The sequence below is a fragment of the Podarcis bocagei genome (genome assembly GCF_964188305.1).
Source record: "Podarcis bocagei genome assembly, chromosome: 11".
Taxonomy (NCBI): Eukaryota; Metazoa; Chordata; class Lepidosauria; order Squamata; family Lacertidae; genus Podarcis; species Podarcis bocagei.
In genome coordinates this window covers 12065517-12082133 of record NC_138136.1, presented here as the reverse complement: position 1 = coordinate 12082133, position 16617 = coordinate 12065517, and the positions used below count along the sequence as shown (strand labels likewise).

The following is a 16617-nucleotide window of genomic DNA, read 5'->3' as shown; positions in this document are numbered from 1 at the left end:
CATAATCTACAATTTTTGTGTGTTGATGTTTTAATCTATTTTTTCAACAACAACAAAAAGAATTATATTTTAGGTTGTTTCTATAATGCTGGTTTTAATGGACGTACGTGTTTGTTTTTAATATTGTTATTTGCTTTGAGTTGCTGTAGCACAAAAGTGACTAATAAAAGTTATTAAATAATAATAATTTTTGGTTTTCTTTAACAGTACTGAAGATTTCTGGGCTACCTTGCTGGACCTCATTTACTATGCCATAAAGAAAACAGATACTTTAAAGAGTTAATTCCTGGGAAGGAAAATAGAAAATAAAATCCAAATGGTGACAGGTACTGTATTATATCATTTTTTCAATTTCACTTCCATCCTCCCCCCCCTTTGTGTGTGTTAATACTACACACAGATCTGTCAAAGTAAGTTAATTGATGGTTAATTGATGGTTAGGAGCTTTCAGTGGGGATTCTTTTTACCTTCCCGCCAGTGCGATACCTATTTATCTATTTGCACTTTGACGTGCTTTCGAACTGCTAGGTTGGCAGGAGCAGGGACGGAGCAAGGGGAGCTCACCCCGTCGCGGGGATTCAAACCGCCAACCTTCTGATTGGCAAGCCCTAGGCTCTGTGGTTTAACCCAAAGCGCCACCCACGTCCCTTATATCACTTTTACCCCACCCCAAATTCAGTTGCTAGTGATCTTTGCCCAGTAGAAAGAAACTTAGATCCAGATTCTTCCAACAACTTGACCCTTAGCACAGTGAATCTTGCAGCTTAATTTGCTGTTAAGTTTACTGATTTACAGAGTGGATTCTAGCCAGCTTCTTATTCTGTTCATTTTTTCCCCTGGTGGCTCTACTGTTCTACATTTCCCCTTTCTCTTGTTTTTGTTTGCATATCTTTAAAAGTGTTCATTGGCGCATAGATAGCACTGTGAAATGTATGACTCAAAACCCCCTTTTTATTATTCCAAGAATCATAATAGTCCTTTACTTCTCTCTTTAAAAATAAGCAAATATTTGTGTTAGAAATGTTTTTGTTGCTGTGGCAGCGATACAATAATGAACCTCAGTTGGGCTCTGTGATGTTAATTTTATGGGACAAGCACTTTATGGATTCTTCTGCTTTATATACCCCCCCCCCCCCAAATCTAAGTAGTCCATAGTGCAGAAAAGGATTTGCCATTGACATTGTCAGCTGACTTGTCTTTTCTTTTCTGAAATTTTTTTACTTGACTTTTACAGTTTAACTACAGATAACAAATTATTTGCATAGATCATAAAGGTTGCATGCATTTTACATAACTAATGCTTATCAGTTTACATTAAAACAACCGAGCAATAATATAATACTGGTTAGAGAAGATAACATTTTTTTGTGAATCTCTTTGAGGTTTTCCCCCTCTAATGAAGTGGTATATAGATTTTATGAAATAAACAGCAGTAGACTCTACCATAGTTTTCAAAGTGGAATGGCCTGGTTAGCTGAATTTTCTGATAAACTGGGTATCTTTCTTCACTGCGGAAAACTTCTTATGTGCTTGTATTTTCGGTTTATCATAGAATGGCTTTTTGTGCAGCTGGGTTGAAAAAAATTGGGCACAAGACAAACCATTGCTACAGTTCAAAGTCTGATTTGGAAGGGAGGAAAATGGGGGATTTGGGAGGAAAATGGAGTTGGGGTTGGGGACCCCTTTCTCTTTCAGAATGATCAGCAAGCTAGTGTCATTGGCATTATATGGATGCTAATTTCTGACCTTTTTTCTCTAGCAATGAAAAACTTGTTTCTTTTCATGTTGAAGTTGCATATTACCGTATTTCTAATTTGAACAGAATTTATATTACTACAATTGCATATTATAACTAATAGAACCTACCTTCCTTGATGTTTTCTATTACAACTTTTAGTTGTGGTTCTTTTTAAAACCCAGCAATAAAAATAAATTGTTCAGGTAGGTCACGTAAGGACCCCCCACTCCAAGATCAGGGCATGTTCCACTTGTGAATCCTGACCAGCCAGTTGTATGGTAAACCAAAATATTCTTAGGTACCTCAGTTCACCTGTGTGTGTACCCAGGGCATGGCAAAAGTGGTGTTTTTAAAAAAACAACAACACATTTTTGTTTTATTTTCTTACTTCTGGGAATCAGTGTCTTTAAAGTTGCAGGAAATCGAACTAGTACAATGTGAATGTCTGGAATGAAGCAGGTAAGGGAGGGGTAGGGGAACTTTCCTAAGAAAATGAACAGTAATTTCATGTGACAGATGAAAAATATTGCTTCTCTTTCTGCCAACGGAAGCCGTTCAGCTAAACATCATGAAAACTTCTCTGTCTGTGTGTATTGAACTTTGTACTCCTCAAACAAGCTATTTGTGGCTTTGACAACCATATAATTAAACAATTATAGAGCTGGAGTTTCATTTGGTAAAATAGCCTGCATAGTCACTTCCCTGGAAAGGCTGCAGTACTTGCACAGTAATGAATGACTTAAAGAATATTTCTTAGCAACTAATGTCTGTCAGGATGAGATGCTTAACTTGAGACCTCTTAACCCATCTTGACAGGCATCTCCTCAAGAACTCTGAGGTCCTTGTTGCAGGACTTTGCACTCTGTAAATAGGTATGAGAGCATGTTGTTTTCTCTGTCTATTATCTAGCTTCTTCCATTGCCCTCACAGCATGCTGAACCCCGCTGCTTAAGGAATGAGTGTTGAAACACTCCGTTAACTCTTAGGAAGGCTAAGGCTTTGTTTTTGTGAATGGCTAAAGGCCAGTGGTCTTGTTTAGCAAATATTGAATCCACAATGGCAGTTGTCTGCCACTGCCTCTAAATTACTACCGGCTAATTGCAACAGTTGTCCACTGCTATTTCCCTTGGATTGATAGAAAAAGATAGCTGGATGGTTTTGAAATAGCATGCAGAACGACTTCCCGGCAGAAATGGTTGTAGTGCCATTTTCAGAGTCTACATCCCTGTGCATCTCCTTGCAGCTAAACAATACTTTTGCATTGTTCATACTGTGGGCAGCCTTCACCACTCCAGGCAACTCCTAACATCTCTAACCATTGACCATGCTGGCTGGGCTGATGGGAGTTGTAGTCCAAAATATATAGAGGGTACCAGGGTGGTGGAGGGACGCGGGTGGCGCTGTGGGTTAAACAACACAGCCTAGGACTTGCCAGTCAGAAGGTCAGCGGTTCGAATCCCCGCGACGGGGTGAGCTCCCGTTGCTCAGTCCCTGCTCCTGCCAACCTAGCAGTTCGAAAGCATGTCAAAGTGCAAGTAGATAAATAGGTACCACTCTGGCGGGAAGGTAAACGCCGTTTCCGTGCGCTGCTCTGGTTCTCCAGAAGCGGCTTAGTCATGCTGGCCACATGACCCGGAAGCTGTACGCCGGCTCCTGTGGCCAATAAAGCGAGATGAGCGCCGCCACCCCAGAGTCCGTCATGACTAGACCTAATGGTCAGGGGTCCCTTTACCTTTATCTTTACCTTTACCAGGGTGGTGAAGGCTGGCCTGGACCATCTCCAGGTTCTTTTGAATGATAGGCACGTCACCTCCATGCATGCACATTCTTTCTCATTGATTGTGGCTACTGCTTCAATTTTCTTTTTCTTTTTTTAAATTAATATTTATTGCTTTTCCAATGATTTAAACACTACAAAAACAATACAATACAATACAAAAACACTACATAACATTGACACATTAAACACATTAAACTAACAAAACCAAACCAAAACAGTTTAAAATAAATCAAACAATTTCAATATCTTATCTTTCATTCACTTATTTCCACGACCTCCTCACACCTCCCTTTTTGTATTCCACTTCTGTTAACTATTTCAGCAATTCCTTTCCATCTTCCTCTGTTTTCTATCCTATAATTATCTTAACACATTCTAACCTTATTTTTCCTTTAATACTCTATTAATCTATTTATACTTAATTCCTTATAACATTTCTACTAAAGCCATATAATTTCATTCCAACATTTTTCTAATACTGCTTCAATTTTCTGCCACCTCCTGCTTGCCCACACTTTTTTGGTTACATGTTCAATCAGCCATGTCTGCATAACAATGTCTGTGTAGCAATGGAGCGTCAACTCAAGAATGGATGGTGGCCCACAACAGCAAACAAGATCTTTTTTATATAAAAGGGTGGTTTTCAAGGCAGTTGACTTTTCTCAGCTGTTGAACCAGCAGCGCTAGACATAGCCAGCTACTGGGCAGATTCTATTAAACTTCATTGACGCAAGTTGCCAAGACTGTTGGCTTGGGGTGGGCAGACTGTGGAGCTTCTTGCAGGTTCCAGGCTTTGGAGCAGACCCTTGTCTCAACACTGTCATGTGGATTAAGGCTTTGATGTCAAGCAGCACAGGGGTGAAGAGAAGTATTTAACAGATGGAAGTTTAATACTGGAGTAAGCAACTGATTGTTGGAAAAGGTTGCTGTAAATCTATCTTCATTTTTGCCCTCTGGGAGAGAGAGAGAGGAATCGATCTAACACAAGACCTGGTTCTCACTGGGATGGTAAAGCTGTGTCTGGGCTATCCATTGTTTGGAGGAGCGTTCAGTCGTAGAGTCTTCAAAATGTTTTTCCATGCAAAAATGAGTCTGGTCTTTAAAACCTCAGTGGGCTACTTGTTGCCATACAGCATAGACAGAGGGCTACCATCTCACAATTAGGGCATACTCTAGTGCAGGCACGTCCAACTTCCAAGAGACTGTGATCTACTCCCACTATACAAAAAAAACAGGCAGTGATCTACCCATTGGATTGTCCAGAGTTTTTGAGCTTTTGGAGGGGGCGGATCAGGCAAAAGTTGTTGAGCTTTTTTTGTCAGGGCAAACCTGCCCTAAATATGGCTAATGTTGAAACTCACTGATTTTTATCTATAAATCCCTTAAAAGTGTATTAGAAAGACCAAATGCTCCCATACGAACCTATCTGGCTGTTAGTGTCTTCTTTAGAAGCCTTCTCTGTACTGGTGCGCTGTTTGAAGTCCATTCCATGTAAATCCATATGAACTGGCACATAATCTGATAACTTCTAAACCACCAAATTAAAATGATGTTCATGTCAGGAGCTCAATTTATACTCGAGTAGGACCCTGGTAGAGACACATGCCCAACTGGCATGTTCCCTCCCTCCTGGTCGATCATTCGGGAGCTTCAAAAGCTTTCTTCTGCCCAAACATCACAGCAACCGACGCCAAAAGACACTGGCACACTTAGGGATCCGCAGAGTTTGCGCATCATGCGTAACAGACCTCAGCAACTCAGCATTTTGGCTAATCTACTTTATTTACATATAAACACACACGGAGCACTGCAACATGGCTCCCTCTCTCTCTAGCACCAGATAGCAAAGTTGAAAGAACAAAGGACAATAGTCCCACTTCACGGAACGCAGTAACACAAACACCCTGTCTCCGTCATTTCCCACTTTGTGGAGTCAAAACATATACTGTCATGTGATACACAACAATCCCATGACTGCAATCATGGAGCAGGAATTCTAACAGTTCACACAGGCTCTAAGTGTTTGATAAATTAGGTTCTGTTACAGCTCCGACTGCTGTTGGCAAATTCTGTTATAGGTTGTTTGTACATGTGATACTGTTTGATATCTGTAAGTTTCCCTGAGAACTGGACTTGAAAGGTGGTATATAAAATATTTTGGCCGAAAGTGCTTGAAAATACATGGAGATGCGTAGTTGTACCAGTTATGAATCAGCAACATTTTTACAAACACATGCATGTTTTAATGTAGGTTGTAAACTGCCTTGAGATTTCCCCCCTTAAAAATATAGAAATGAAATGAATAATATTATTAATAATAAGTTTTTAACTATTTGCTGCATTTGGAATGATGCTTATGTAGATAGATTTTTATATGGGGCTTGCGTCTAAACAGCAGCTTTAAATTAACAGCCTTAATCTTCATTTACATTTGTTTCATATTCACCCAATTCAGCATGCTTTGTTTGCAAGCGAATGTTGCTACTTAATTGGAAACAAGCGCTGGAAATGGGATGCATATTGAGACACACCCATTTTCACAAAAGACCCTTTCAGTAAAATAACCATGCGTTTAAGGCGTGATGGAAGCATTCCAGGTTCTCTTATTATCTGTATTCGCATAACTGTAGCAGGCAAAAGACCTTTTCCTTAGCAGCCAAGTGGAACTGGATGTGAAGCGCATATTCTTGGCTCTCTGCCCCAGATCGCATCAGTAGGGCTTGGTGCGCATACCTGAGAAATGGTACTTCCGCATCCCCAAGGGCACATTAAACGAGCTCTTGGCAGAGAAATGGTTTGTCGGGTGGATTTTATTAAGCAGCAGCCAACTGTCGGATTGAATGCTTAAATCGTATTGTTTACTTATACGCTGCAGATATGCAGTATTCTTTACAGGCAAAAGGGTAAATCTGTTGGAATCGGGTTCTGTTCGTTGATTGGCTAGCCGCAAATCGTGCACGCCCATGTTTCTCGAAGCCAGAGCTCACTCGCAGGCCAAGCATAGGCCCTGCATGGTTCCTCAGACTGGGGCCAGTTGAGAATGCAGGCGGGAGGAGTGTTGAGTTTTTTAATACCCCCACCCCATCTCTGTTTCGAAAATTCCTTGCACGCAGAATGCTAACATGTAGAAAAGCCAATATCTGCTGCTGCTTCTTCCAGGGATTGGGTAGAATCAGCTTCCAATGCAGAATGGTGAGGCTTGCGTACTCTTTTGGTGGTGTCAAGATCCCAGTTGTAATCTGTATAGGTTGTGTGATAGAGCTAAATATGAAAGGGGTTTGGCATTGAGAAAGTGAGCATTTTTTTCTTGCTTTCCCATCATAGCTGAGGCAGAGTTCATCCAATGAGATTGATTGGTGATAGATTCAGAATGCACAGAACAAAACAACTACTTCTTCCACCCAAAGCATTAATGGAGAGTCAGTGTAGCGTAGTGGTTAAGAGCGGTAGACTCGTAATCTGGTGAACCGGGTTCGCTTCCCCGCTCCTCCACATGCAGCTGCTGGGTGACCTTGGGCCAGTCACACTTCTCTGAAGTCTCTCAGCCCCACTCACCTCACAGAGTGTTTGTTGTGGGGGAGGAAGGGAAAGGAGAATGTTAGCCGCTTTGAGACTCCTTAGGGTAGTGATAAAGCGGGATATCAAATCCAAACTCTTCTTCTGCTTTTTAGGGCAGGCACGCCCAACTCCCAAGAGACTGCGATCTACTCCCAATATTAAAAAAACTGGCAGGGATCTACTCATTGGAGGGAGGAGGAGCATGCGTAGGTTGGGTGGATTGCCCAGAGTTGTTCAGCTTTTATTTGTTAACTTTCAGTAAACTCTATTTAATCCCATGATCGATAAAGATCCCATGATCGACCAGGATCAGCCGGGAATCTACCAGTAGATCACGATCTACTGGTTGGACATGCCTGGCTTAGGGAGTTCACCACCACAGTGGTGACGGCCATTGACTTAGATGGCTGTAAAGGAGGATTAGACCAACTCATGGAGGATAAGTCTACCAGTGGCTAAATAGTTACGATGGCTAAATGGAACTCCGGTTCAGAAGTTTGAAATTCCAGCTGCTGAGGAAAGCCCTACCTTGGCTTGTGGACTTTCCAAAGGCATTTTCTTGACCTCTGTAGAAAACAGGAACCTTGAATAGACAGACCAAGATTGGAGAACCTTTAGCCCTCCAGATGTTGTTGAACTACAACTCCCATCATTCCTGGCCCCTGGCTATGGTAGCCGGGGCTGGTGGGAGTTGGAGTGCAATAACAGCGACCCCCATTCCTGAAACAGATGGGCTTCTCTTGCATTCTTTCAGTTGAGCTCTTGAGCTACTCCTGCAGGAAACCAATGTACGTTTCCCTAATGGTGGCCATGGCATATCTGCCATCCATTAGTATTTTGTTCAAGCCACAGGACAGTATTTTTAAACATAACATTATGTCATAAATTGACTTTAGCAAGTGCCTTTAAAAATAAGGAGGCCTGGTTTGTGTGATTGTGTCCCGTTCCCACCTCCCCCTGACTTTGGAAGCTGTTATATCATTTTTTAACATAGTGCTGCTGGCTGCACCAGCTGTATGTTCTGGTGACACATACTAATTTCTCTCGGCACAAAGATTATTAGTGCTGCCATTGAACCAGTGTGAAAGAATAAATATAAGCATATTTTTGAGAGAGAAATATACACAGTCCCCACCCATCTGTCTGATTTCTAATTATGTGAGGCAGGTGATTATATAGTGTAACAGAATTCCTGTCATAAAATTATCCTTCTGTTGGGTGTCTTTCTAAGTGATCGTCTAAATGTCTCTGCTTGTTGCAAATAGAACTTCGAGTAACGCTCATACATGTAATCTTTTGTTTAATTGTGTAGTACTATCAATTTCCACCAGAATGGAGTGATTTCACAGATTAGGGCACTAGACTAGACATCTATCCACAATCTCCTCTTATCTCCTTGTTGATGGTAACAGCCCCTCCTGTCTGCACGAAGTGCTCATTATACCCATTACAAAGATCCTCCTCATTGATGCTGATGCCACCTATAAAAGCCCAACTTGAGGGTTCGAGGCCACCATTCCTTTCCTCAAAAAGAGTTTGGGCGAGGAGAAGAAATAAGTTTATCTCCCTTGGTCTGGGGCAGAAATGGAAACAGCGTCAAGGATGAGCACTTTCAGTCTACCTGTGCATGTATTTTGTCCTCCCAACATACAACATGCATCTTAACAACAACAACAGCAGCAGCAGCAGCAGCAGCAACAATTTTATTATTTATACCCCACCCATCTGGCTGGGTTTCCCCAGCCACTCTGGGCGGCTTCCAACAGAATATTAAAAACATCAAACATTAAAAACTTCCCTAAACAGGACTGCCTTTCCTTGCCATCTAGTGGGAGGGCGTTCCACAGGGAGGGCGCCACCACCGAAAAGGCCCTCTGCCTGGTTCCCTGTAACCTCACTTCTCGCAGGGAGGGAACTGCCAGAAGGCCCTCAGAGCTGGACCTCAGTGTCCAGGCTGAATGATGAGGGTGGAGATATTCCTTCAGGTATACTGGGCTGAGGCCGTTTAGGGCTTTAAGCACCAACACTTTGAATTGTGCTCAGAAATGTGCTGAAGGTTTATCAGCACTTTTCCTTCTCATTTTCTGGTGCTGCTTTGCAGACTAAACCAGAGCTGGGTCAATTGTTCTCTCTGGGAAGCTGCCACTCTGCCACCAGAAGTGGAGTTGCAGTCCTTTGGCTGAAAAAGCTATCCAGCCCACCTCATACAGTCAACCCATAAATACTACCCAAACTCATACTTTGACTACAGTCAACAGAGACAACAAAATAATGCTAGGGAGATTGCTTCCAGGGTGGGTTGGAAGGTAGTATTAACTCTAGGTGTCCCTCGTCACCCTCCCATCCTCAGATATCAATCCCAAGCGTAGACTCTAGAGAGAAAACAGAAAGCAAAGTAAGTTGGGGAAATGCCTTCACAGGAAACCATACTGAGCTAAGCAAAAATAAGATTATTGTTGAAGGGTTAGCCATTAGGTTTGCTTGTTTGTTTGCCCTTCATTTAGCGAGATTCAACTGTTTCATGTCTCTGCAAGCGACGGTAGGAGCGACTTCTCTCCTTTCACTCTAGTCATGATTTTGGAAAGAGGAATTACAGTCGTACCTTTGTTTTCGAACAGCTTAGTTCTCAAACATTTTGGCTTCCGGACGCCGCAAACTCGGAAGTGACTGTTTTGAATTGCGAACTATTTTTGGAAGCTGAAAATCTGATGGGGCTTCCGATTGGCTGCAGGAGCTTCCTGCAGCCAATCAGAAGCCGCGCTTTGGTTTCCGAACGTTTTGGAAGTTGAACGGACTTGCGGAACAGATTCTGTTTGACTTCCAAGGTACGACTGTATATGAAGTTTCCTGAGTTGCTGCTGTATGAGAAATAGGCCTCTGTGCAGTGCCTTATCCCATCAGTACGCCACTTATTTCCTGAACAAAGGTGCAAAGTAATTAGTTGAAATAGTCGTTAAAATAAATTGACTTTATACTTCTTAGAAGTATACAGGTACAGTTCCAACAGCACCTCTGGCATCTAAAGATGTAGGACTGTAGTCTATGAAAAGATACGCTGTATAAAATAAACACTACTTGTCTTTGGCTTCAAATAACAGTAAATGGCTATTCCAGTATACTATTTAAGGAACACACACACGAACATGAACAATTCTCTTATTTTAGAAAATAATGCATTGAATAACTTAATATTTGCTCAGAAACACTGAGTGTAAAAGATAATGACCATTTACTAGCATTCCAAGTGATCAGAATTTTAAAGAAATGAGGGTTGGCAGTTACTAAGCAGAAGAATGTTCCCTAAATAATGGGAAGTACGATTGTTACAACTGGGAATTACAGTTCTAAATATTCATAAATTGAGAACTAAGCAAATAGCGAAGCTTAAGTAGTTATCAAGTATTATTAAAATGGGTCACCCAGATGGACTCAGTAGGATTATCCTGGTGGAATATTAGATAGAGCCAGGGGTGGCTTTCAATAGCTGTGATGACTTGTCAACCTTGATTCATAAGCTCAGAATTGCAAATACAGAGCTCAGTGCAGACCAAAATAGGTATCTGTCCATGCATAGAAGACTGCCACAGGTCATGTCAAAAGAAGAGAACACAGAAGAGAAAATGGTAGGGTTTTTAAGAGAAAAAAAAATCCAAAACAAACTCTGTCCCAAGTTCATCTGGTCTGTAGTCACCTCCAGTGAACCACAGTGAAACTGTAAATCTCCTATATATATTAGATACAAGGCCCAGGAAAGGTATTGGTAAGCATCTGTCTTGATGTCAGGATCCCTCGGTGCTTATTAGTTGCCATGGTTACATTCTTCCGCTGGCTCACCTTTTATGTAGACAGAAAATGAGAAATTGAACTGGAATAGCTCGAACAAAGAAGTTACATAATTTGCCCAGACACAATAAATCTAGCTGACTCATTAAAGCTGCCATCCCATATATTTATGCACCTGTGCTGACTTCCTGTTGGTCTCATGCCTAGAGTTCCACTGAAAGGTACTTGGTTGAAATAATTAGAAAATAGGGACAGTTTTGCATGCATTCAAACATAAGCCTGTCCGGTCCATTTTCTGCACAGAATGGGCGTGCAAAACATTCAGCTAAATGCATAGCGCTGTCTAGAGCCATATACTGAATTTGCTAATTTTGTGAAATATAGCAATTCCAAAAAAATGAATTCAGTAGATTATAGCATATTTTGCAATTAATTTTCAGAGTTGCCTTTCATTTTAGAAGAGATGGAGTCGGGGGAAGAGTATGAGGGAGCCGCATTCAAATTCTCACTTAGCCACAAAGCTCATTTCATGACCTTCAAGATTCCCACCCAGATGGTATCTGAAATTGGGAATCTAAGACTCTCAATGCTTCATAGTTTTGAAGCAAAAGCCTGGGATTCATACAACTCCTACAGAAAGCCCATGGGTTGTACAAAAACGTCTTGAGCTGCCTGCATCCGAAACCTCCGCATGGCAATATATAGTTCCATTTTAGTCTTTTGTTAAAATATTTAAAATACACCTTGAACTTCAAAAATGCAACGTCTCCCTTCCATATCCCCAAAACGCTTGTCTACAAGTATTGATATGACAGATATAAATCATGAGAGCTCATGGAAAATTATGGTTGTTAATAGCTTCCTGTGGCTATTTCTGAAAATGAGCCACTGTTTCCTTTTATAAAGCCAGAGTCTTTGCTGTGGGGACGTTTCTTAACAAAGGAAAGAGTGCAGCTTGGAAATCATTATTAGCGACTGTGAAAATCTGACAACTTCCTTCCTTCTGCCTTTTATTTCTGCAGCTTTATACACCAACCCAGCGGATCAGAAGCATGTGCTTAAGAAGTAGAGGTTTTGCTGAGGCTCCTTCTAGAATTTTTTTCCGTTCTCTGCTGTGGCAAATGCATGCCTGCTGGGGGAAGTGATCTGTCAGATAGCAGGCATTCGGAAGCACCCTCGCAGGGAACCGACGGCTCATGCGTTTAGTATGAAGATGCCCATGTCTTCGCAGACCCTCTGAACTCCAAAGGCGTTTCTTCTGCCAAATGAACTTTTGCTGTTGTGGTTGCCCATCTGCATTCATAGACTAAGGACCCTTAACATGGCTCTTGTTCTATACGGGGCTGTGAGTTTATTTCTTGGAATGGCAGCAGCATTTGGCCCAGTGCCCCGGATTACGTGGGAACACAAAGGTAAGAGCATAGCTTACGGTAAGGATAGTGTTTCATAAAATAAATGAGTGGTAGTTCTGTACCTTGCTGATACAAAATCCTACATAGCAGTAGATTAAAGGCTTGTTTTACATCGCCATACAGTATAGCCCAGGGTTTCCCAAACTTGGGTCTCTCACTGTTTTTGGACTACAACTCCCATCATCCCTAGCTAGTAGGATCAATGGTCAGGGATGATGGGAATTGTAGTCCCAAAAAACAACTGGAGACCCATGTTTGGAAAACCCTGGTGTAGCCAATGCAAAATAGTGTTGATATCTACAGAACAGCAACTTAATGAAATAAATGGAAGTGGGAGACATACTCAGACATACTAGCAAGAGTTGGAAGTCTGGCATTGTATAGTAAACAACATTTTATTTGCTGCCCCTGCATTTGCACCTTTGGTTACTCCTTGGCATTTAATGAGGAAACCTTGAAGAACAACTACCGCATTGTTAGTTACCAATCATTGTTTTCCTATGTTTCTCTGTGCCTCACAAGGAACCATTATTTTTTGGATTGACTGAGTAACTACTTTGAGAAGCAGTTGGCACAATGGACTGCTGCTTCCCTGCCCTTCAGCAACAGCATCACTGTCACATATAGAATGGTTGGTTGTGGGGGGAGGTCACGTGGTCAACCACACAGGCCAAGCCAAATCCTGAGCTCCCACCTGTGTGGTAGGGCTGGTCAGTGTCAAGTTTTCAACATTGCGATGTATTGCCCGGCAAACTTCGCGATCTGGCGATACCAGTATACCTGAAAGAGGGTCTTCACCCCCATCATTCAGCCCTGACACTTTGGTCCAGCGCCGAGGGCCTTCTGGCAGTTCCCTCACTGAGAGAAGTGAGGTTGCAGGGAACCAGGCAGAGAGCCTTCTCAGTAGTGGCAACTGCCCAGTGGAACACCCTCCCATCAGATGTCAAGGAAATAAACAATTATCTGACTTTTAGAAGATATCTGAAGGCAGCCCTGTTTAGGGAAGTTTTTAATGTTTGATGTTTTATTGTGTTCTTAATATTCTGTTGGACACGGTTGGCACTGTGGGTTAAACCACAGAGCCTAGGACTTGCCGATCAGAAGGTCGGCGGTTCGAATCCCCGTGACGGGTTGAGCTCCCGTTGCTTGGTCCCTGCTCCTGCCAACCTAGCAGTTAGAAAGCACCTCAAAGTGCAAGTAGATAGGTAAACGGCGTTTCCGCGCGCTGCTCCGGTTCGCCAGAAATGGCATGGTCATGCTGGCCACATGACCCAGAAGCTGTACGTCGGCTCCCTTGGCCAATAAAGCGAGATGAGCTCCGCAACCCCAGAGTCGTTCGTGGCTGGACCTAACAGTCAGTGGTCCCTTTACCTTTACCTAATATTCTGTTGGGAACCACCCAGAGTGGCTGGGGAAACCTAGCCAGATGGGCGGGGTATAAATAATATATTCTTATTCTTATTATTATTACTACTACTACTACATCACAATTTTTAAAACCCTGCTTCCTAGCACAGCATTGCAAGGCATCAGGGGGAGATCGCTAAGGCAGCTTCATCTCTGTGAGGAAGCACCCTTCCGCTCCCCAGCTGAGCAGGAGAAGGATTAGGGCTACTCAGCTGGGGAGCACGAAGCCTCCTGCCCCCCAAGTGAGGGAGCCCCATGCTTCTCTGCCTTGGAAATGAGCTGGAGAAGTATCGGGGCTCCCTCAGCTGGGGGATGGATACACTTGGAGCCCCCACCTCGCTGCTGGCTCACACGAGCTGGCGGTGGGTTGGGGCCTCTGTAAGACACCTTGGCTGAGGCAAGGGCAGCGATGCTCTCCTCCGCTGAACAGTTTAAAGAAGCAGAGGGAGGAACAAGCTGTATTGGCGCCTTGCTGATGCAACTTGTTTCTCCCTCTGCGCCGGCATGAGGGCAGAGTGGGATGGCGGCCTCACTCAACGGTATATCGCTGGTGAAACGGCCGCTGTGTCTGAGTCCCTCTGCTACCAGCACCTGCTGTAGGGAGTTGAGCGATGGCAGCTTCACCTGCGATACACTGCCATCGCGTCTGCCCCTCATACTGGTCCTGAGCGACATATCAATACATCAATCGCAGGCCAGCTGTGCACCCACCAAACCCTTCCCTTGCTGTTGTCCCACCCCGGTCAGCGGCACCAAAATTGCTGTTAGGAGAGTGGGGCCACAGCACCACCCCATCGTGCCAATTCATTCTGTCTACTCAATGTTACATTTTCAAAAAAAGGAAAAGGCCGCCATTTTGAGCTCCCCAGCATCTCACAAGACATCCTGAAATCCCTTAGGCACCTAATGTAGATAATAAATTACGCTTTCATATCTCCCTTCCTCCATCTTCACATTGTAGAATTTGGGTGACAACACGGTCAGTGTTTCTTCCATCTTCCTCCCAAGTTTTGATCAACTTCCAGCCTGATGAACAGATATGGAAAGCTTACATAGATTTTGACATTTAGGTTGGTCCTAATCAAAGCTATTATCATTCTGTGGCTTCTGCACATCATTTGACCATAGGGCCCCCTCAATTTTTTCATTGTTTCTCACTCAGGAAGAACCCCATTTCAAACTTTCCAATGACCCTCTGTATAATCCTGGCCTCCAGGGCAGCAAATTTGCATTTGCTTAAGCTTTTGGATTGCTTTCTCTCCCTTCAATTCCACTAATGCCCAGTCATTAGGTTGTGCCACTTTAGTTAACGATCTCAAAATCAATGGATCTAGGCCAGGATTTGAAGTCAAGCAACTATTTAGTCAATTGTAAATAAAGTTTGCCTTGAAATGAATGCATTTTGAATTAATGTTTGCCTTAATTGTATTTCAACAGAAGTTCATCTAGTATATTTTCAAGAGCCCGAAATATTCAACTACTCAACTTTGTTGCTAAGTGAAGATAAGGATGTTTTGTACGTAGGAGCTAGAGAAGTCATATTTGCGCTAAATGCATTGAACATTACTGAAAAAAAGCAAGAGGTAATTATGCAGTTTTGTATACTAAATATTCATGATCAGCAGCCCGAGCCCAAGCATAATTGTGTTTTATTATGTGCTGGAAGGCGCTGAGAGTGGCTGGGGAAACCCAGCCAGGTGGGTGGGGTATAAATAATAAAATTATTAATTAATTAATATTTAACTAATTTAAACATGCATGCTCAAAGTAATATGATTTATTCCTGTGTTAACTATAGGAGTGCATCTGAATATGCACTGTTGTAGGGTTTCAAAATGCAATCCCCTTGCTACTTTCATGCTTAAAGCTAGAGAGCTGCTTTTACCAGGTGAAACCTGTCAGCCATTTTCCAGCTGCATAGTCTTTAATATGCAAATTCATTTTATTGCTTTCCTGTTGCTTATATTGTTTTCTCAGTTTGGGAAATGGCTGGATGGAAGGGGAGTGGTTGTCATTTGCCCTATACAGTGGTACCTTGGCTCTCAAACTTAATCCGTTCTTGAAGTCTGTTGTTCCAAATGGGTACTTTTCTATAGAAAGTAATGCACAACGGATTAATCCATTCCAGACTTTTAAAAACAGCCCCTAAAACAGTAGTTTAACATGAATTTACTTTACTATCTAACGAGACCATTGATCCATAAAATGAAAGCAATAATCTATGTACTATACTATAAAATAAAGACAGTGGTACCTCGGGTTAAGTACTTAATTCGTTCCGGAGGTCCTTTCTTTACCTGAAACTGTTCTTAACCTGAAACACCACTTTAGCTAATGTGGCCTCCTGCTGCTGCCGCCTGATTTCTGTTCTCATCCTAAAGCAAAGTTCTTAACCCGAGGTACTATTTCTGGGTTAGCGGAGTCTGTAACGTGAAGCATATGTAACCTGAAGCATATGTAACCCGAGGTACCACTGTAAGACAGTATTGTAGATGGTAAAAATTAAAATTAAATATTTTCATACCTGCACTGATGATAGTCACTGTTTGGATGGGAGGCTTTTATCCATTTCTGCAGGCGCACAATCAGTCAGTAGCTGAACTGGGTTCCACACAGTCACCAAAACAAATTAACCAAAAAAGCCTCAAAAACACAAAACAAATAGCAAAAAGAAAAGTGCCAAACTTAATGTGTTCTGGAAGTCCGTTTGAAATGTTTGAAAACCAAGGCACGGCTTTTGATTGGTGTAGGGGCCCCAGAAACAATAGCTGACAGCCTCACTGGATGTACGGCTTCTGAAAAACGTTAGAAAACCAGAACACTTACTTCCGGGTTTTTGGCATTTGGAAACAAAGGTGTTTGAGAACCAATGCGTTTGAGAACCAAGGCACCACTATAGATTGTAAACAGTTCCTACCCAAATCAAATTCATGGGAAGC

At 42.4% G+C, this 16617-nt stretch overlaps 2 protein-coding genes across 6 annotated transcripts in view; both read left to right on the top strand.

Moving 5' to 3' along the window:
- LOC308597814 (uncharacterized protein) overlaps positions 1 to 16617 on the top strand; it is a 349730-nt gene that overhangs the window by 280736 nt on the left and 52377 nt on the right. The gene's annotated exons all lie outside the window — the stretch shown is intronic.
- Positions 1 to 16617, top strand: part of LOC308597677 (semaphorin-4D-like) — a 122029-nt gene that overhangs the window by 72455 nt on the left and 32957 nt on the right. For 4 of the 5 annotated variants that reach the window (XM_081213639.1, XM_081213635.1, XM_081213636.1 and 1 more), the window contains 3 exons: positions 208 to 326; positions 11882 to 12271; positions 15116 to 15261. In XM_081213639.1, the coding sequence (XP_081069765.1) occupies positions 12181 to 12271; positions 15116 to 15261 (237 nt within the window). In that variant the 5' untranslated portion in view covers positions 208 to 326; positions 11882 to 12180. Of the gene's footprint in view, positions 1 to 207; positions 327 to 2554; positions 2611 to 11881; positions 12272 to 15115; positions 15262 to 16617 lie in introns of all 5 variants that reach the window. The other variant, XM_081213637.1, reaches the window with a different exon arrangement.